Here is a 23,727-nt window from a genome sequence, read left to right as displayed (position 1 = left end):
TAAATGGGCAAAAGGGTTAATATTTATTGATTAAGCACCGAGGAGATTTATGCGTATTAACTAAGTAGAAACTAAACCTTTAATTTAGTTCTTTTAAATATACTCTTTTTATATTAATGCGCACAGGCTTAGATGTCAACAAGTGTCTCGTCCAGGACTTAACCTAAATATCAAATAACGAAGACTTTATTAAGGGAAATCCATAAACTTTTTAGTAAGATTTATCTTAACAGCCTGATAATAAACAAGGACTCTGAACTTGTGTAACATTACAGCATGTTAACGAAAGAAAAAATAATTCTTAAAAAAATTGTCAGCATCTTCATGCAAACGTTTGGAGGATTCGGTAGATAGGCATTTGCATGTAACGAAAGTATAGACAAAGATCTTAAAGGAACATGCAAACACAATACAAATACAAAAAATACAAAATAAAGTCAAAAGCTGTTTAATGATTTTCAAAACTGTCATAAATTTCTTACTTAACATTTGCCATTCAATGCTTTGTACATCATAAGTATTTCAGACGTAATGATTTTTTATAACTTTCAAAATAAATGATTGTGATGACGAATTTAAGTTTCCTTTATTCAATTTTGATAAAAGAAAGGTGGAAAATGTTTCCTTCGCTAATCGGCTTTTTTTTGCAAATGCATCAATCACATTGATATTTGATTAATTAAGTTTAAGGTATTTCATACAGATGCGTTTTGTTATTCGTGTACATATGCAGCAATTAAAGTCTAGTTTGTTTCTTTTGGGTTTAACGCCGTTTTTCTGCAGTATTTCACTTAAAATATATAACGTGCCAGACTGTCACAAAATACGCCCGTCTAAATATTCAGTTACGTATTATGAAAATATTTTGAGTAATTCAAGGGTCATAATCCACGAGTGCCTGGGGCGGTTTGGGTGGTAATCGAACTGGGCCCAGATATTATGCCCACAAACATTGTCACCAAGTCTGATGAAGATAGGATAAAAACTATTCAACTTAGAGGGCGGACAAGGCTAAATTTGCAGATTTCGAGTAATTCAAGGGTCATAATCCAACAGTGCCTGGGGCGATTTGGCTGGTTATTGAAAAAAAGAAGAAATTTATCGACCAATTACGTGTGAAGTCAAAACACTTGGCACCAAGCTACTCATTTGATAGCTTTCATTTGTGTGCAATAAATCTGGGAAATTCTTTAAACAAAACTGGATGGAAATACTCGAAGTTGAGCTTAAGAAGGCCTTTGATATTTTTTCTTTAGACATTTTAACAAGTACCATTAATCAGTTTACCTGAAATGCTTTGCCAGTATACATACGGAATACTTCTTGGAATATATGAGTACCAATAAAGTGTGCATCACTTAAAGCAATCGATTGTAATGCAGAAATGCTGTAAAATTAACTCACTATGGGTCTGCTCAGGTTTCTAAAAATAATCTAATTTTAGAAGTTTTGGCATTTTCAGATAAAAAGAATAGTTTAAATCTTTGTGCTGTTTAAGCATACTTTAGTTTATAGTATTCCAATTCAAAGGAATAACTGCGGATTAAGTTTTTTGACTTTTTATTTGTATATTTGAGCATTGATAACACAAACTCTTGTATTTAACTAAACCAGAAAATATAATGAAACACTATTCAATTTAAATTTCTCCCATGAATACATATTTTTTTTCTCCAAATTCGGACAAACAACTACAAAACTTCTGGGAAGTGATAATCTTACATTACAGGCATTTTTAGACATCTTTCTTCTTTCTATTTTTGTAATGAGTTGTAACGTATTTAAATTAACAAATTTTGCAACCTCACTATAATGACGTTCTTCCGGAGCGCCGCGATGCTTAATCATGTTCCAAAAACGTGACCGTAGTATTTGCTTTTTGACGAAACATAATCACAATTTACACACCAATAAAGTGAGATCAGTGACAATATTGTTGACTTGTTTGTTTTTAGCCAGTGCTTTAGCAACTGGCTATAGCTCTAAATCAACTACAAAGTTTCAACCTATATGACCGCATTTTTTATGTGCCCGCATCACTCAAATATTCTGGACGTGTAAAAAATAGCCCCATTATATTCTTTTTTTATAATCTTGGTATTGTGCGAGTGTGTGAGCAACTATGGACTACAATTTTAAACAACAAAAACGAGCAGTAACGGATTCTAGAATAATTATGAACTTCACATTTGAAATATTCGGAATCACTCCGCTCTAGGATTAGGGTTTAGGTTAGGGTTCAGGGTTAGGATTAGGGCTGAAATTGTCCCCACCCTGGGGCAAATTTAATTTAACATAGAGTTGTATAGGGACAGTCTTTAAAATTCTTCTTGAACCACAATGCACAGAGCTTAGATACTGGGCACGTAGCATTGTCTAACAACATTGTTCACATCATGACCGGTCTATGCACAATGAAATGTTGATTCACTCAATAAGAACTGGCCATCGGTTCTTTTAGGTCTTTGATTTTGTTTAGCGCCGTTTTCAACAGTTTTGATTTATGTAACGCTAGAAACCCTGGCCTTGCCATTTGATGACATTTCTGTGCATAGAAAATGTTGCACAATGTAGATTGTAATAAAACGTTACTTACTTTCATGCTTGTAGACTTATCTTTTTTTTCAGTCATACAGTCAAAATTGTCCATGCGTTTAGTTTTACACAATTCATCTGACATCAAAAGCAACCCTGCATCCCTAGATAACAAATATGAGTGAAATTATATTTACCTTAAAACAATTAATTCATTTGAGAATGCCTGTCAACATCAGCAGACACACTTCTTTCTGAAACATTTATTTCTATGATAACAATGACGTCATGTTTTGTCTGGACAAAAGATTAATTCGTAGGCATATGCACGTACACTGTTCACGCTTCTAATCTGGAAATTTTCTATGTAAACTAACCTCGTAAAACAGTTCAGACTGTTTTATAAACCCCATTTTCCATAAGTTTCTGTTAGTTTCCTATTTAAAGTAGGCATATGCACGTTCGATTAACCAGTTTCGACGATGTAACGTCACTTATCCGGAAAACCTAGAATAATGCCTGGTAGCCGTTATAAGGGTAGCATAAAATATTGGAAAAAGAACTGCAAAAAAACGTATAAGTTATCTACACAGTTTGTCCACAAAAAGCAGTTTGGCAAAATAGCCGAGAAAGTTTAACTTAAAATGAATACGAGCAACACCATTCCTGGGGCCCAATCCCGTTCCAAATTATATTTCGTCAACTATGTCCCTATAAGCAGGATTTGAAGCAAATAGATGTGATACACGCTTTTGTACACTTGGTTTATCATTAAAAGCGTCACATGTCCTCAAATTGCACCTGAGGTCAGAAACTGGTATTCTTGTTGATTTCATTTTTTTCAATCTTCGCGTCACCAGAGCTTTTGTGATAAAAGGTCCGAATAATAAATTACAAACCAGATATTTCACACGTATGATGTTTTATCATAATTATGTCGATTGTCATTATGCCTTTTCGAGAACATTCATAAAAATGTCAGGCGGAAAATAACATAACTTCTCCTAGTACCTGAATTTTGTTAGATATCAGTAATATCAAGAAGAATATTATACCGCGGAAGAACGAATACATATTTCTTGATGCAAATCTAAAAATATTTTAATTTTTATACGCATCTACACTTAAAATTATCATATAAATGATGCAAATTTGTTACTTAGCCTGAGTGAAAATGGAGATTTTGTCGTTAATGACGTCACACACCAGATATGAAATTTGAACGTCAATATGGAAACATTTTAACGTTTCAGGTTCCACTGAAACTTAACGGAGTTTTTAAATGAGTATGTAATGAGTATCTATATGTATCCATAATTCGCAGTTTTGTCTACAGAAATGCTGAGGGCACAGTATGCTATGAGCTCAGAACAAATAAGTTGGTTATATATCACGTTTGAAGTATAAAAAGAGAATGCCCTTTTCGGTCTGTGCCAGACAGAAATGCTACTCCAATGCCATCAATCGTAAGTTATATGTCATGGTCTGTAAGAAATTAACCTTTTCCGTCTATATCAGGCACGAACGCCACAGAAATATGTCATCTATAGTTGTTATTTTTTGTTTATATACTGAGAATATTATCGGTTATGATACTGTAGTTTGTAGTGTTGAATTATCTATAATGTGTTACTGTGTAATTTCTCTAACTTTCATTGCTTTTCAAACTTTTTTTTTCTTATAACAGTGAATTCTTGCACTTTTATTGATATAATGTATGATGAAAACGGTATTTATTTTGATTATTATCTTTTTGCTTTCTAAATCAGGCAACATAGGTGAGAGATTTATCTCAAGCCATAGTAATAGGTATCAACGAGCCTTTCATGTTAACAGTTTTGTTAATTAAATTCTAGTAAAGACTACTCAATGTTAAGTATCACTGTGAAAGTAGTTTTCCATTATCGATGCTGAATTTTATTTGTTGTCAAATCGTAGTTTAAAACAATACTAACATGTACTGATATTTATCCTTCAAGTTGGTTTTCAATAAAAAAGCAGCATTTAAGGTCAGACGAAACAGACCAGAAGACATATCTTATAGTAACGCAGTCCAAGTGGACTTTCAGAACTGCTTATGGAGTCGTCCGCCTGTCCCGTGAGACATTGTGTAAGAGGACGGTGTAGCATCGAACTCTAAAAGGATCAAACACTTAACATACGGTGTGTCATAAAACAATCTGGTCATAATCTTTTTTAATAAAACGTTTCACAACTTGACTTAAAACAATTTTAAGAAGAGCATGATCCAATGCATATTTGTTAACATACGTCAAAGAAGTCAGATTTAGATATTTTCTTGTCGTTTTGGGTTACTAATCAATTCAAAGACCAAATTTGAATAACGATGGCAAATGTGATAAAGTATTTATCAATAAAAAATTTATAATTATAACGGATCCCTGTTGAAGAGACAGGTAATAAAAGTACACTATACTTTATAAAGAGGTAACTATTGCCGCGTCTGTAGACTTGACCAAGGTGACACTCAACCCGGCCCACCTCAGTGCATATCATTACGGTTTGTATATTTACCTTATGAAAACTGCTTAATGTTGATATTATCTTTGTTTCTTACTTGTCTTCTATCTAGTTTGTGTTCTTGGTTTCATTATATATAAAAAATCATTAAAGCTTTAAGGAAAATTCTATTCCATTTATTTGTCATTAGCCTTTAATTTTATGCCTTTAAATTTCCATTTTGTCAAATAGAAGTCAAGATGTACAGCACGTGATTATTCAAAGCTGGCTATGACAGAATTTCTGTTTGTCTTGTCTTCATCTTGTTTATATGAGAATGTTTTCAAAACAAACGAATTTCATTTAAGCTCAATTTTCAGGCAAAAGGCACCGAACATTTTTAAAAAATGAGTGTTTAAGTGTTTATGATTTTAAAAAATTCCAAAGCATTTAATCTGCATGTAATGAAACTTTCCTTAAATTCAAGAAAGCAGTTATGATGTTGATATAAATTTTAAACGGAGATTCTATGTATTTGTTATGACAGAAAAAATGACATTTGGACATCCTATTTGAATGCAACGTGCATTGGTGGCGTATATAACAGAAAAAAAGATAAGGGGGTTGCATGACAGGAAATGAATCAATGAAAAGTAAATCTATCAAATATCTCATCAGATTTCTTGCATACAAACTGTTAAAGAAAATATAAAGGAACATTTTGCAAATGTTAATAAAGCCACGTTCTAAAAACGCACCTTCCTAAACGTAAACCCAGCACGCGGACGCGCACACGACCAACACACACACTCACACAAAGCAAACACCAAGAACAGGCAAATAAAGGAAAGCTCTGGAATTCAGAACACATTTATTTCAGTCAAAAAGGTTAACTGTTTCTATTTTCAACGCAACAATTTATATAGCACAGGGTAATGAAACTAATTGAATTACGCTGACAGCCTACTTCAACTGTAATATATTTGTTTGCTAGACACTGCGACCCAGACAAATTAAAATAAAAACACAAAGACATATAGCTTTAAATAAATTTAATTAAAGAAGCAACGCTGATAGATTTAATTCACGACAGTATATACAACAGTTCAAACTCTTATTCTGCTCACGACATATGGGCCTTACGGGAGGAGTATGGAGCGAGATGAATGATACCAAAGAATAACAAATACAATAATAATAACTGTCTTGTCTAACTTGTTGAAAATAGGGTAAGTTCGAGGTTGGCATCCCCTAAACGCGTTTAACCCATCCCCCCCTCCCCCAAGTTTGCTTTTTATAGGTTAATGACCATTCCGAGGCGGGGCCCCTATTTTCAACTTGTTTTCTGTCCTCGTACTTTGTGTTGTGTATGTTGTCTTTTTGTTGTAAGCGTTTCTTTCCTTTCTCCTCGCTGCCCCTATTACCCCAATCCCTTTCCCTTGCATTTACGCTTCCTTGCATTTGCTGCCTCTCTCCTTTTACCATGAATAGATTGTCGAGCCCGCCGTGGTTTTGTCCGCCGGCCGTCCTTGGGCGAAGCCCGTCTGATTTTTCCTGCCTATATGTATATATCTGTGGGTGTTTGTCATGGGAGGTGCCCCACAGTATTGTTTTTTCTCACTTTCCTGTTTATCAGTGTATGTTAGTTGTGTGTGTGTGTGTGTGTGTGTGTTTTTGTACGTACGTGGAAATACTGCGTTCAATGAACGTGGCTTCCCTGGTGAATATTCATCCTTTCTCCACCTTCCCCCAACATCCGACACTTTTATCTACCCCCACCCCAACTCCCGTTTTTCTGTATTTTGCACATATTTATGGTGTGCTTGTTGTTGGAGTTTTGAAGCAACTCTACATTCCGTTACATCTTCTTTTTGTTGTGGGCCTGCTTTGCGGTGCCTTGCTCTATGGCTGTGTTTGAGGTGCTCTGTGCTTCCGGGAAATCTGCCCTTACCTTTTATCTTTTAAGATGTTGTTGATTGTTTCTTTTGTTTTCAACTGTTTTCAAATGTAAATGTAAATGGCCACTGTTTGATTCTAAACGAACTAGAAACAGATTCTATTTTTACTGAAACTTAAATAGAGAAATCTATTCGGAATATTTCTAAAGATCATATCCGAACGAGTTATAACTTTTATTCGTAAAATCACACAGGAAAGTAATGAACCTAATATATACTGTCACGTATAATATATAACGGATACATTGCCGTATTACTTTGCAGTTTGAATGCTTGTCGCGTTCAAAGCGCCAGTGGCGTGGTCGTTATATAAACCTGGCGTTCTATTGAAGCAGAATGTTTGAGTTGTTTAGCAATCTGTTCCGTCATATGAGGAACCGTTCACCAATGATTGTTGCATACGCTTTTTGTTGTCCCTGAAAGTGTAGCTGCCATACTTCACCCTCATCCCTGTTTCTCTCAACACCATTCATAATTCCCGGTAGATGTGAGACGTTTTGAACCTATTTCCTGACGAGGTTACAAACCAGCATATATTCACTAAGCAAGCATATTCCAGCGGAGACGATGTTAGTGAAAGGGACCGTTAAAGGCCGGCTTGTGGTCACAAACACTTATGACATAACTGGTTTGGCCACTGTTCTGAACCTTTAGCATCCATTATTTCAGATACCAGCATGTTTCCACCAGCACCAGATCGGGCGCCAATCCGGGCAATTATAAACCTTCGACATGAAATATTGGATGCGGTCACTTTCTGTTTCATAACTAGCATAGAACTAAGCATATTTGGATGTTTAAAACATTCATGGAGATTAATGACCATGAGTTTGGTTAGCGTTGACTATTCTGGCCTTCGCTTTTAGTTTCCCAAAGGAGCGTTTCATCCCCAGGTGATCCCTCCTGCAAGCTTGGGCACTATGGAATGAAACTCTCCCCCGGGCTTCTAAGAACGTGATGGATTTCTGAACATAAAATATTAGATTATAACCCCATGACGCGGACTTATTTTTTTGTTTAATATAAGCTTCTATGCGGTTAGGGTTAGCCAGGATTGCAGGGTCTTTTGTACTGTAAAACACACACTACCGGTCCACGACCCTTGAATATTCCAGTGCCCTCTCACGGGGAACACTGCCCCCTGAAAACTTTTCTGATGTTTGTATAAAAGGTTTCAACAGGGAGAGCGACACAGAATTGTTTGGTGATGCTTTACGTGGTAATACTGAAGGAGATACCCGACCTTGATATGTTGAAGAGTTTACAATGCGACACGACACATGACAATGCGACATGACGCACGACAATGTGACTCGTCGCGTGACATTAATTGTTTTGTCGCCAGTCTTATTGTTAGTTGGGAGTCGTGTCGCATAGTCATGCAATTTGTCGCGCGCCATTTCGTATTGTTATGCGTGGTATTGCATGTCGTGCGCCGGCCTAGAAGAGTAAACATGACGCGCGCTACAATGCAACATGATGTTCAACACTCGATACGACGGGCGATAATGCGACACGACATTACACCATCAATGTCACGCGTCGTGTCGCATTGTCGAACATTGTGTCGTATTGTCGCGATTTGTGGCGTGCCTCGCGTCGGGCGACAACCTACGAACGACGCACGATATGAGCTAAACAGGATTCCGTACAATTCACCTGAAACTGTTTGCTTGCAGAATCGTTGCATTATAGAGCTTCACTGCAAATCATAGAGTTGTAGCAACCACCGTATGAATCACCTTTTAAAGTACAAGTAGATACAGATAATGATTCTTTCTAATACTTTAATATGCTCGATGAAATCATATTTGCTAGAATCTACAAAGATTTGTATCTGTAAACTTGCATAATTTAGGAAAGGTCTGGTAAATACGTATCTAAACAGTGAAATAAAAATATTCATTGTGTTTATTGTGGAAATGACTGCAAAAGATATCGATTACTAAAGGTAATAAAATACCTTTTTAATATCTTACCCTACGTAATCTATCAGTTTAATCACTGGTGTCGACATAATGCTCTGCTACGTTTGTGTTACATCAGATTTGGAATGAATAATGACATCATACAAGTTTCGCATTCCGGTACTGTCGGAATATTGAACAACATATCGTCTGCATCGACAGCTTCATCCACACCGGATAGGGTTTTTGCTTAAAAAGCAAATCTGACATACACATAAACAATACAAAAGGTGAACATGTAATAGGAAATACAATTGTTTACCGTTCTGCTAGATGTCACGTGAGACACAAATACCCTAGGACAAGCCAAGCTGTATCACTGAACGATAGTTTGCTGTGAAAATATTGTTTCATCTTAACTAATTTTAAGTCCCTTTGCTTGTACGCAATTCATGAGTTGCAAGTTTGCTATATTTACGTGACCTTTCATCTATGATTGTATTTTGCTGCGTCGGTTTTTAATTTCTTGCACAACGGACTTTTCACCAGTGCTGGAAAATTTCATCTTACACCCCGTAAATGACGAAGCGATTGTTCATGTTATATTCTTATGTAAAACGGGATAAATTTCAATATATTGATATATTCCTTTATTTCTCGATTCAAAGAAGTAATTTTACGAAAAAAGACAATAATTATGATTTGCTGCAGATTGTCTTTGTAGCATATTACCTGTTTACGGACGTAAATTTCGCGGGTTTTGTTTAAATACACTAGATCTTCTGGGAGAAAAAATTGATACAAGAAAGTCATTTGTATGAGCTTAATTTTACTATTATCTGTTAAATATGGCAAGCAAAATGTGTTCCATCTTGAAAAATCAATAAGTAAGAAGTTATTGATTAAAACGTTGAAATAAGAGCAGTATTTTAGTTTATGTGTGTATTGTGATATAATTATAACATTTCATGTTTCGAATTCAAGTAAAGTTGTTTCTTACAAAATAATGAATTGTAAAGATTACAGTTTTAACGGCTGGGTATTAAATTTTATGGTGATTTCTTAATATCCGCCCCTAGTCCAATCCCGATTCATGCCGGATAAAACTAAGGATATAAAGAGTTTAAAGAAATATATTTATATCTTTCAATTTTATTTGTGTTACTAAATCCCTCCTATTTACAAATAATATCAAGTAATATTAAGTAACTAAACTAATTCTAAATGACACAATACGTGTCTCGTATGTCTCGACTCATATGTATAACTGTCAAACTTCTTCGTAGGTATTACTAGCTCCTACATTGGACTAAGTAACTCGCACGAACGACTTACTAACTCCTACGTACGACATGGTAACTCTTACGTAAAACATAACTCCTGTGTATAGCTTACAAACTTCTTCGTACGACTAACTAACTCATACGTATGACTTACTAACTCGCACCTACGACTTACTATCCCCTGCGTACGACTTACTAACTGTTGCGTACGACTTGGTGACTTCTACGTATGACTTAGTAACTCCTACGTACGACTTATTAACTCTTACCTACGATTTGGTGACTTCTACGTACGACTTACTAACTCTTACGTACGACTTACTAATTCCTACGTATGGCTTACTAACTCGTACCTACGACTTATCAACTCCTACGTACAACTTAGTTACTCTTACGTACAACTTGGTGACACTTACGCAGGACCTAGTAACTCCGAGGTAGCAGCTAGTAAATAATAGGAAGAAGTTATTAATGCGTATATTCATGTTGAAACGGGAGTAATAACAAAAACTCCGGTACATCCGAAGTTTGCGCTTTTCAAACAGCATAATGAAATGCTAACAATAATAAATACATGTATATGCAGTCCTTCTTATCAAAAGCCTGTGAACATGCAATTACAAAATCATTCCAGTCATTTTAATCTTTGTAGAGTATGAAAACCGTTTTTAAGAACAATAAATAAGTATTACATTATTGTTTCATTTAAAGCGGAACTCGCCGACAGTATGGGTGAAAATTTTCAACATGTTCATTTCCACAAAACTTTGGCTTAGAATGTATATATGACACTGAAAAAATGATAGAAATTGTTAAAATAACGGTTGGATATCGATAAAAGTTAAAGAAGAATGTAAATATTCTGCATTGATTCGTTACAAAGGCGTTGCAACAGTTTACAGTCTTTTGCACTATATTTTTGGTTATTAATAAGAATATCTTGCAAAAATCTTATGTCAATAAGTCTGTACCACTAATCGCTTTCAGAGAACTCATTTTTTATGAATTTTTGAAAGAACATATTTTTCACCTAACATGTGTGGGTTGGTCCCTTTAAATGTGCATGTACTTTATGTTTAGTTAATTGTTTTTATATCAATTAGAATCAAGCATTTGCTACCGTTTGAAATTATGTTATGTTACATTTGTATAAATATATTCTATTTTATTCTACTCTAAACGTGCATGTACGGTATAATGTACCGATACGACAGAGTTTATTCCCTACAATATGAACCAGGAAGAAAACATTCGTGATTAAGACAATGGAAGTCGATGTGCGTAACTTGAGAAAATCCTTTTATCAAGGATCGGATGAAGTTCATGATTTTCCATGTTCACCTTGTGCTAAAAATAGGATGAATGTGGCTGCTACCAAACATTGTGAACAATTTGATGAAAACCTGTGTACAAAGTGCTTGAATCATCACAATAAATTCTCTTTGATGAAGGGAGACCAGTTACTGGACAAACTGAAAAGTCCTAGCGGACACAGACCTGACTTGCCGAGCCAAAGTTGTGACAGGCATGGTGGAAAGTTAATAGATGTCTACTGTCCTAGCCACGATAAAGTTGGCTGCTCCACTTGTATAGCTGTTGATCACAGGTATTTCATTTTACTTTCGGTTTCCATTTAATTATATGTAAAGGATTGTCTCGGAGTATGGGCCTCCTTTTAATATTTATATAGTTTTTTTTATATCTTTAATTTTGTTACAGGTGAAGTATCAAATGGAATTTAATTAATATTCATCTGAAACTTGAATGTAAATTGTTCACAGATAACGTTACCAGCATTCACTCGTCTATTTACATTATTTTTCGAAACGTAAATAACCTAAATAATAAATGTAGAGTGCCGTGCCAATTAACTTCTTGTAATATAAACCGTTGATAAAAGATTAACAAGCGCATCAAAACCATTCAATGACTCAAATTTGAAATTATATGAAAAACAAAAACAACTTTACGATATGATAATGTATATGCGACCCATTTATATTGTTATTTAACCGAGACGAAACAGTTGCTTTCATTAACAATGAACCTACACAAAGAGAAATAATTTTTGTGCAATATTCCCTTGTATCACGTAATGCTCAACGAATGGTTAGAAAATTTATACCCTAATCTTTCAGTCTGATTAAAATAATGTCAAAAATATCAATAAAAGACTTTTCACAAAATAATTTAACATCGTTTTATTCAATCTATTTGTGCCAGTTCGATTACGCATGGTTTAAATGTAAACGATCGAGGGAGAACGATTTAGATTCAAGTTTTTGGTGAATATTTCTTCAATCTTATTTGATATTTTCATTTGCGACAAAAATCGTAATGTAAAGAACCCACAATGTCTGGAAAAAGGAGGTCCGCACTCCTAGACAATCCTAAGCAGGGTTGTGTAGGAGTATGGTTCCGTACCTCTAGAATAAGATTTTTTCCTAAATAAAATAAATAAAAAGCTGTAGTTATTTAATTAAAGGGTCATTATTACAGTTACTTGATCTTGGATATGTAATCGGCTCTAGTGGATTTTGCCGGGCCGGATCACACGAGACGCACAACATCCCAGATGAAGTGACTAGCTCCTAGACTAAGATATATCTATCTGATTGAATGTAGTGAACTGAGCCATTCTATATCCTTTGTCCAATATCATAATGTTGACCTCATTCCTCTGTGAAAACCTCTTATAAGCAGATTGGCCTTTGTCTCTATGAAACAGAATTAGACAGAAAGGGGAAAATGTAGAAATATATAAATATACGGTTAAAATAACCAAAGTACCTTGTTCATTTTTATTTCAAAGAATATTTAATGATTTCAAAAATAAACGCCTTAAGATATACATCACAATATCCACAATAAAAAATTAAAGCAACGTCAACAAATATCAGCAATCATAAATAAGTTCTATTTTGATATTTTATGGGCACTATTTATTAATGTCGCCTAAAATAATAAGTCAGTAATGATCCTACCTTATGAAAATTATTATCAGATACCAAAAGTCTTGTTTCGAAAAAAATAAAATCATCTACCTTATTTTCCGGACAATAGGCCGCGGCCTATAAGTTAAAAAAGTGAAATTTTCAGGGGTGCGTCCTATGCGTTGAAGGGGCCTATACGCCATTTTTTTCTAAATGGGCCTTTCATGCGGCCTATAAAAAGTTTTAATTTTTCACTTTCTTTTTTAGTGCTTTTTCAAGGGTCTATAAATCTCGAAAGTTATAAACATCTCGGTAAAATCTCCACGATTTCGGCGTGTATTTGACAACAACAGACAAACTATGAAATTAGTCCATTTGTTTCGCATCTCTATTGTTCTGTAGAGAAAGGATGAATAGACACAAACAAACAATTACCGGTATTGCGTCAAATTTTTGTAATCTCATTACCATCTTTATAAAAATTGTTGTGCAGAATTTTTAAATAAGGAACGGATTTTCATTTTATAAACATTTACTATTAACATATAATATATATAAACTGAACCATGTATCGGTGATTGAAACTCGTTCAATTTAGACAGTGTTTAACGGTACATACTTCAAAGTAGCGACAAGCAGACCGATTTCCATTCTCTTCAGCGTATGCAACCACTTTCAACTTGAACTCAGTGGTGTAACTTTTTCTTTTAGATGGACTAGCGCTGGATATTCCAGTGTCGATTTCAGACAATTTTCTCGTTGGTGTAGTTTTGCTTATTCGATTGAATCAAGTATAATTTTACAAAATGGACGCCGAGAGGGCCTTTGAAAACGGCTCACGAAAACTTACATTTCAGACTAAACAGTTCGCTTCATTTGACGGATTAACAAGTGTGATTACCAGTAAATTCAACCGACTTCAATGACTATTTATCGAGGACAGTCTTTATACATAGTCAATTTCGCCGCATTGCGGAGTATAGGCGCGGCCAATATGCCTGAGCGGCCTATACCATAAATTTTATTTCTGATACATTTAAAATAATATACAGCTGCGGTCAAATTGATGAATACTGCGGCTTATTTTTTTTTTTGGATTTAACGTCGCACCGACACATGATAGGTCATATGGCGACTTTCCAGCTTTAATGGTGGAGGAAGACCCCAGGTGCCCCTCCGTGCATTATTTCATCATGAGCGGGCACCTGGGTAGAACCACCGACCTTCCGTAAGCCAGCTGGATAGCTTCCTCGCATGAAGAATTCAACGCCTCGAGTGAGGCTCGAACCCACATCGATGAGGGGCAAGTAATTTGAAATCAGCGACCTTAACCACTCGGCCACGGAGGCCCCACTGCGGCTTATTGTCCGGACAATACGGTATATCATAATGATTTCAGACAATTTATCTCTTTCAATTACAGTACTTGCCAGAGAATAAGCTTCATACCAGACGTAGCAAAACACTCGAGAACATCCACCAAAGACCTCCAGCAACTTGAAACCGCACTGAGCAGTCTTGAGTCACGCTTCATCGCTTTAAAGCAAAAGAAGCAAAAGGAATTAGATAGTTCGAAGCGAGAAAAGGATAAACTGCTTCATGAAATAAACACAGAAAGAAAGAAAATCAACGAACAGTTAGATAAGATGGAAACAGAGCTCCTAAACGAAGTGGATGCGTCATTCAAGATGAAGATGCAGAATATAGATTCGGACATCAAAGAAGTTGAAGACACACTTGCTTCACTCAAGAAAGATCGACAAATGATACAAGCTGCAAAGAGTGAGAATATTTCGGAGAAATACGTTCAAGTTAAACTTGGACACGAGAGAAAGAAAATTGCAACATATCGTTTAGAAACTCTAGAAGGATCTAAGAAAATCGGAAGACTGTGGTTTGATCCTTGTCATCAGATAACTGATTCTAAAATCAATAGTATAGGGCAGGTCACAAATTATTCACCTGTTGAAGTTGAAAGCTTTATTAGCGAATTCGAATCAAGAGTTGGTCAAGATAATGCCATTTGCGATATCACTGACATGTGCCTTTGTGCAGATGGAAATATTGTAATGACTGATTACAGCAACAATCGAATCAAGAAAATGAATGAATCATACTCTGTCACATCCTCCCTGACCGTAAGTGATAATCCATTCGGTATTTGTCAGATAGATGCGTCCCTTCTCGCTGTTACTCTAATAAACAAGAAGAACGTTCAGTTTATCTCCCAGAAGAAACTGATGACGTTAAAGAAGTCATTTAAGGTTGGCGATCGTTGTCGTGGTATTGCATACAATGACGGGTTGATTCATGTTTGCTGTGGTGGATCTCGTGAACAGAAGGAGGAAGGCGCTGGCCATATTGAAGTGTATACTACTACCGGAGCGTTGATGAAATCATACTATGGTGAGATGGAATGTCCTGGAAGTATAATAGTACCTAGCTGGGGAAAGGAAATTTATGTTACCGACGGGTATGGCGTTCACATCATACATAAGGAAGGTAACCGGAGAGTTGTGGTCCAGAAGGATACAAAGCTTGATAAACCTACTGGTTTTTGCTTGATAAACAGAAGTCAGGTATGCATTGCAGGATTCAATTCCAAAAATATAGTGCTGATGTCTTCTGATGGAAAGATGTATGAAGAACTTTTGACAGAAAAAGATGGCACTAGAAACACGTTAAGTATATGTTTCGTAGAAAAACAATCCAGACTTGTTGTTTCGTCATTTAAAAGTAATAAGATCAAGGTCTATAGCTTGAAAAATTGTTAATGTCCGAACAAGAAGGACATACGGAACCACAAATTACTGTAATGTAAAGCTGCTGAAAGTCTCGAGATACATCTCGATTCTTTTCATTTCATATTCTCAAAATTTAAACTCCCTTTGGCATTAATTTCCTACGCAGACTAAACAAAATGGAAATTCCGGACATATTTTTCGAAAGGCCCTTTTTATAAGGTCTACAAAAGGAATGTAATACATATAAGTTTGTTTGTAAAATATTTTCAAATACCAAATTGTATATTCTTCCTGCTTGTATGCCACATTATCTTGTATGCTTTTTTTCTTATTATTGAAATATTTTGATAGCAAAGCAGTTATGATGACAAAATGCAGACTACAATACCTACTTCCTCAATAGCGCAATGGTAGAGTGTCGGATTACAGTGCGGAAGGCCGGGTCACGTCACACCATAAATTGTATAGCGCGACTCTCTTGCTTTCATGCCATATTTTAAAATGTGCAATATGTTAATTGTGTTCTTAATCAAATATGTGTGTTAGTAAAACAATTATCAAGATAGGAGGTAGAGTAATCTTGTTTACATGTCACATTATGTCTTAAACTCAATTGTATCTTGTATTTACATCCAACAATGTTTAGCTGTAAATAATTTATAATTAGAATATGTAGAATATACCCTGTTTACTTAAATGCCAGTTTGTTTTATCATAAACTTAATGTTTTTTTTATCAAAACATGTTTGGTAAAATGCAAAATTATTTTGATGTAAATGCTATGTTAAAATCTAAAGCAGAAAAGTTTGTCTTTAAAACATTAATTAGCATAAACTGTAGAAAGTACCATATCTGGCTATATACCATCTGTTTTTATCATAAACAAAATTAATTTGCATCAAAATATGTTTATTAGTAAAATGTTAACCAATATAAATTGTAGAGGACACTTTACTTACTTTCATGTAAAATATTTATAAGTATAAAATGTAGATTGCACCTTGCTTACTTGTTTTCCAGCTTTTCAATACTTAATTTATATCAAAACATGTTTGTTTGTAAAATATTTATCAGTATAAACTATAAAGCACAATTCACTTACATATATGTATTCTTTTAAAGTACATGAGCCGCCTAATGTATTATCGGATCATTGCGCATTGTCGTTCAGTCTAAATGCGTTAAAGGTAGGACAGGAAACAATTTCTCATTCTGATGAACACGATAAAATTAAACTTTTGTATAAATTGGACGCGCGTAAGATTCATGATTACAAACTCAAATTAAATTGCGATGGTGTAAAATTATCAATTGATGCTTTGACAGAAAGTTTGGATTGTACCGTTAGCTCTTCCGATATAAATCATAATTTGTTTCAGTTTAGTAAAATAATGGACGATATCTTTTCACTCTTTTAAACGATGAATCTCACATTTATACCGAAGTAAATACTAAGGCCAGAGAAGAAACTCCTTTGTTCGACGATATATTCGATTTAAAAGGAATGCAATTTTATTATATGCCAACCTAAATAACTTTAGAGGCAAAGAGAATAAATTTATGTAAATCCAGAGCGAAATATAAAAGAATAACTAGAAATGAAAATACATGTATAGGAATGAGAACAGGAAAAAACTGACTGAGGCTAGGATTAAAAATGCTTAACTGTACTGGAAATTGTTGAAAGATGTGAGCTGTAACAATACAACAAGGATAAATGTTAGTAAATTTGCGGAATATTTTAAATCTATTCACAATCCCGAGGATCACTTTTACCAAGTGGATGAGGATAACTATATTTTAATGGAACGTTTTCAAACATGAGAAATGCAGGTTATGTTTTCAGAATTAGATGAAGAAATAACCCTTAGCGAAATAAGTAAGGCTATAAAGCAACTTAGATCGAACACCAGTGGTGGACCCGATTCATATCTTAACGATTTCTTATACACGAAACAGACACTTTAACTTTGTATTTTCATCAATTGTTTAATACATGTTTACGTACATGTTATTTTTCCCGAAACTTGGTCAGAAAGTTTCATCGTTCTTTTACATAACGGGGTGATATCAATGACCCTGCGAATTATAGAGGCATAACTTTACTTAGTACTTTGGGGAAACTTTTTACACGTATTTATATGAAAGATTAGACAGCTAGGCTGAAAAATATTTCATATATATTGAAACTCGGGCGGATTTTCGAAAAGGGAATGAGTACTGCGGATAATATATTTATTCTTAATTCACTAATATGTCATTGTTTTGACAATGTAGAAACACGTTTTGCTTCAGAAAGACATTTGATTTTGTTGTTAGGGCTATTCTTTGTTCAAACTTATTAAATATGGCGCACGTGGGGGTATACGTAATTTTATTAAATCTATATATAACAATGTCAAGTCAAAAATTGAATGACACACACTTACATTAATTGCTCCGTGTGGATCGCATCCAATTTTTGACAAAATCTAAAACATTAAATTTGCAAAAAATCTTCATCTTATCTGTTTTTCTTCTATTCCCAGGTCATAAGACCAAACAGCTTCAACACAACTTTTGAAGCATATAACGTAGCCTAATATCATTCGCAGACGTTCTTCTTTACAATCAAGCATCAATAAAATTTATATCTGGCATGAAAACGGCCTTGACTAGGCGGGAAAAAATGGCAATATATAAAAGGTTCGACTTTTCACCATTGTAGTTAAGCTATTTCCATTTTTGTAACTTTGCAGCATCATTCTTTCGTTATTACGACCTCAGTGATCTTAACAGGACATATTTACAATCAGAAAGGCGCTCATTTTCTAAATGTTAACGTTCATTAAAACGAGAAAGTGCGTGTCCTTTTTTCAGTAGAACTACATGGCCACCTCCGATAAACATGAACATAAACTGTATTCAAATTACCATAGTTCTTTGTCGATAAACAATGTGGACGGAGAACTTTTTAATTTTTCAGCTTGACTATGAAATTAAGTGAAATAAAAACACTTTTTAGATCTTTAATATGGATCTTTACAAGCACTAGTTTTAGTGCGGCAAAAGATCGAAATGAATAATATGCAAAGAAACTTTAAAAATGGTTCCCTTCACTTATCGCATGTGTTTCCTTTTTATTTTGTTAAATGTAATGTCTAAAACAACCATTCGAGGGTCAATTACTGATCTGATGTAGATATTGTTACCAGTCTTAACGCCTGTTCTCTTAAAATATATTTGTATGCCCTAAGTATGATGTTGTATTTTTTCAATTGTTAATTTTGTTTTCCTTGGACAATCATCTGTGTATTATGGGGCTTATAGGTAAATCTTTATGTTCTCCGAACTTTTAAATGGTGATTGAATATGTCTTGCTTACTTCTATTGCGAATTTTTAAGCAACCATAATGTTGTAATATCGCTTTGAATGATAAAAGTTGTCGCCGTACTCTACAGTGAAACATACGAACATCGATTTTGATTACCACGGAAGAATAATGCCTGTAACGTGTACATGAAATAAGACTAATTACGCTCAAGTCAATGCTTAGCACTGTAAAGACGACGGCATTCGTCTGTCACAAGACGACACATTTGATTGAAGATAATCCAAAAGACTGTTTGGTAAATGAACAATGTCTGCAATCTAGAAAATTCGTTATTTACAGAAAATGATTGCAAAGTATTACGCAGAATAATGTTTTGAAAGAGCATACGATGACCGCATACTAAATAACTAGTTCACAAATATTTGCAAGTAGATGGAAATTGAGTCAAAAACTGTTAATCTGGTTGTACTGTCATGTTTAATCAATTGACGACGTAAGTCTGTCACATGAGAGTTCTTTCAATTTCAACAGTCTGAAACACGTCTTTCAAAAGATGTCTGATACATACAATAAGGGCTGGCACGTTTTCACATAATTAAATGGCGACAATGTGGTGGTTCTGCATTTAGCGACGTATTATCTGTTAATGTCATTCTTAATCTCCCACAGGGTTAGCTTTTTGTAAAAGATAGTCTGTTGCCAATTCGTAACGCTACTGTTTAACCTTTAGCCTGCTAGGCAACAAGTGATTCTGCCTTTGCGACCAGAGCAGACCAAGATCAGACTTTTTACAGAAAATGGTACTGTCCAAATTGAAAGATGGACAAGTTCATTATAACAAATAGCAGGGTAAGTGTTCACAAAACCGAAACTGAAATGTGTGTGGTTATGGGCTAATGTTTTAACATAACATGCGTTTACATCAAAGCAAGGAACATTGCATATTTTGACAGTCATAATTTAAATAAAATCCTTGCTAAAACTAATATAGACAAATATACTCAAATCTTGATTTAGATAAGGACATTCAGCATTATCTAGCCTTATTAGACTTTCACTATCTTCCAACAGTAAACCATGTTGAAATACATAGTCTAACACTTTAAGATTTTCTTTTATATAAACAAAAAAGGGTTTTACTGTGTATTGTCTTGTCAATGAAAACGCGTTTCGCAAAATGACCTACTTACGATTATTCCGCTAAGAAAGGATTCCAGAGTAGTATCCCTTCCTGGTTTAAATCGTCCAGATGCGTCGGCCTTCGTGATAAAATTATTACGCATCTGAACTCAAAACCGTGTTTTATTTGCCAACAAAGCACGCTAAACTAAAATCTATTTCCCATGTACAGCGGCATAACATCAATAGCAATTAACTTAAACTTTACCCTATGTATTAATGCGATAAATCAGCTGATTAGGCTATTTCATTGTTTTATAAAAATCGGATAATTATTGAGAACATTTTTTTTACTCCATTTAAAATAGAGTTTATTTCGTTTTGTTTCGCTTCGTCTGATTGGTCAATAGATTTTTATTTTTATTCTGTTTATTATTATTTACATCTATTTCTGTTATTCAAGGTAATATAAAATATGGTATATAATGAACAATTTAACCAAAAGTTTGTACTAGTTTCGAAAATGAGGTTTTAGCCCTTATTTTTGGCCGGAATTTGCCCTAATCTGATATGAGATGCACAATGGGTTAGGGTCATTAATTTCAGATATCTATATAAATAGATCAAATTTGGTTCTCATATTTTTCTGACTGTTATACATATATGTATATATAATAAGCTACAATTTAAATAAAAATGTTTCAACATTGCACTTTATTTCATCCAGGAAGTATCAATTAAAACAGAAAGAACTAGAAATTTAATAATCCTCCAGTTTTTACATTTTTTCCCTAAATATATCTCTTTCATACGCGATGACACCAACATTTTTTCTTTTAGTTTTGAAGCGTGTTTGTGTGTCTTTAAAGCAGCAAAATATTTTTAAAATCACCATGTTCTCTCAATTGTTATGTATGGTGGCTGATTTCTGCCATTTCGTGTTTTCGTGTCGGCGGGGCGAAAACACGACAACCTGAAACTCGACAAATACCTAATTTGTCGAGTTTTCGTGTTGTCGTGTCGGCGGGGCGAAAACACGAAAACACGACAAATTTATACCCGCTAACACGAAAAGTCGACAGATAAATCTGTCGTGTTGGCGCCCTTTAAACGTCGAGCTATCGCTTAAAATTTGTCGTGTTTTCGTGTTTTCGCCCCGCCGACACGACAACACGAAAACACGAAAACTCGACAAATTAGGTATTTGTCGTGTCTTCGTTCTATCGTGTTTTCGCCCCGCCGACACGACAACACGAAATGGCAGAAATCAGCCACCATAGTTATGCAATTTAAGCACTTGAAATGCTTAATATTCTAAATTCTAAAAGAAATAAGGGTCTTTACATATCAAACTTTGCGTCTTTTTTTCTTTTTATCATCATTTTTTATTTTGTTGTTACTGCTTACTTTCACTGACACAGCAAGGATGAAATTATGTCAGTAGTTACAGGGCGTTAAATTAGCTCCAAGATATAATTTTGCTCTCGAACCTCGGGCAATAAATTTCAGTACTGAACGACAAAGCATTTAATAATGACAAAAAAATACTTCAGAGTTTCTTTCAGACGTCACGTTATATTTACATCGGAAAGAAACTCCATAGTAAATATCTTTCGAGAACTAGCTTTAGATTTCTAAATGTTTCTATACCGCAATATAGTAGAAAGGAAATAATAGCTAACCTGGCTTTATTGTGTGTTCGTGAAAGTAATTACTAGTAAATATTTAACACCACTTACGCAACCTCACCTCCCTGCATCATCAGCCAATGATTGATATCGCGAGGTTGTCAGACACTTGTATGGTTTCGGTTTTCCAAAACCAGAATGACTATTTACATGTTTTGTCAATCTTAATCTCTCGTTTTACCGGTTCGTGACAGATGTGGAAGAAATTGGAAGAGACAAGGTTAATGAGATTACAGTCTTGACAGGGTTATGGAAATTTAATAAAAGTTCTAAATGTAATTTAGTAAAGTAATTAAGAACAATTATTATTAAAAAAGTTTCATGGGACTTTGTTTTCAGTCTCAACCTAGGTATTGACAGTAATTTACTTACTGAAAGCAAAGATCTGTTTTACCGGCACAAACGCAATGTTTTTAACCATGTATGCTACTTGTACATGAAATACTATATAAAAAACTTCCGAAACATTATACTTTTTATTTTGGATTAAATGGTGAATTGTATAGAACTTGATCCTATTTGACAAGTACATTTAGATATACGCTAATACACGGTCATAGATATGGGTGACTTGACGTGTGACGTTCTTGTGTTTTTATAGAATTAAGAGATTTGTTTTGCTGTTTTCAATTCGTTATATAGACATAATTCATTACATTATTTATGTACTTGCGAGGACTTGTCTGACACCTTCGTTCACCAGAATGATTCAAGTTAATTCTATCTGTTGATTTAAGCACTGGTCTTAAGTCTATTCCTTTATCTTTCTAGATATCCAGTTAATTGTTTCAGAACTGATCAGTTTCTGTCTATACGGGTGGAGGTATTAGCTAACACCGAGTCGTCTATTTGGTAGTTGAAACTTTCTGCCTACATATGTAGGACTTACTGATGGAAATCAAATATAACCGTTAATTACGGATTGCGTCATGAAATATTTTTAACTGAAATCAACAAAATGATCTCATTCAAACGAGATCGAATATTTTTTATACAAATGAAAGTTTGTTTAATTTATCTTAGTTTTTACTAATTTAAATGAAATCACAAATAATTAAGATGTCTGTAGCCAGAAATATCAGTTTTGATATGTTTCGTTCATTTAAATGCTAATAGCTAGCGCCGTTTGGGATGTCTGATTCAAATTTGTTTAGTTTGCAGATTAGAAAAGAGGAATATTATTTCATACGTTTTCATTGAACATTATCAAATTCATAACTGTCTAAAATAGCTGCATATGCGTAGTTTCCATAATGCAAGATCAGTATGACATTTTCTTTATTAGTAAATCAAAACATATATTAGATAAATAAAATGACTTCACATGCCTTTCCAACAGTATTTAATTACAAAAATACAAACTAGTTTCGCCTATCGGCTCATCAGTGTATATAACGTGACGTTACATTTGTATATACAATGTTTGTAACTAAATACTGTTGGAAAGGCACGAGAAGCAAGACTCGGCACAAGATGGAAGTCTATAAATTAAATACATAAAATGACTTCACATGCCTTTCCAACAGGATTTAGATATAAAAATACAAACTAGTTTCGCCTATCCATACAAATTTAATTTGAGATGACCATAGTAACGTCACGTTACATTTGTATGTACACTGATGACACCCTTTTACTTGAATAAAAAAAAACAACAACAAAAACAAAACATTGCTTGCCTCTCAGAGTGGTTGGAGACCCTGAATTGTCAGTTTCTGGACATGGATCAGAACCTCCGGATTGACATTCAAGCGTTTTACCATTAGATAACCTATTGCTTCTGAAA

The 23,727-nt window shown here is 34.5% G+C and overlaps 1 protein-coding gene across 1 annotated transcript; it reads left to right on the top strand.

Annotated features, from left to right (window-relative positions):
• The first annotated feature begins 11,392 nt into the window (after positions 1–11,392).
• Positions 11,393–20,899, top strand: LOC123554483 (uncharacterized). The gene is made up of 2 exons (XM_045344681.2): positions 11,393–11,749; positions 14,500–20,899. The coding sequence occupies exons 1-2, from the start codon at positions 11,409–11,411 to the stop codon at positions 15,848–15,850; spliced, it is 1,692 nt and encodes a 563-aa protein (XP_045200616.2). The 5' UTR covers positions 11,393–11,408; the 3' UTR covers positions 15,851–20,899.
• The last annotated feature ends 2,828 nt before the right edge of the window (positions 20,900–23,727 follow it).

The sequence above is a fragment of the Mercenaria mercenaria genome, chromosome 7 (assembly GCF_021730395.1).
Source record: "Mercenaria mercenaria strain notata chromosome 7, MADL_Memer_1, whole genome shotgun sequence".
Taxonomy (NCBI): domain Eukaryota; kingdom Metazoa; phylum Mollusca; class Bivalvia; order Venerida; family Veneridae; genus Mercenaria; species Mercenaria mercenaria.
Note: the sequence above shows the minus strand (reverse complement) of the source record. Positions and strands in the feature narration are given on the sequence as shown.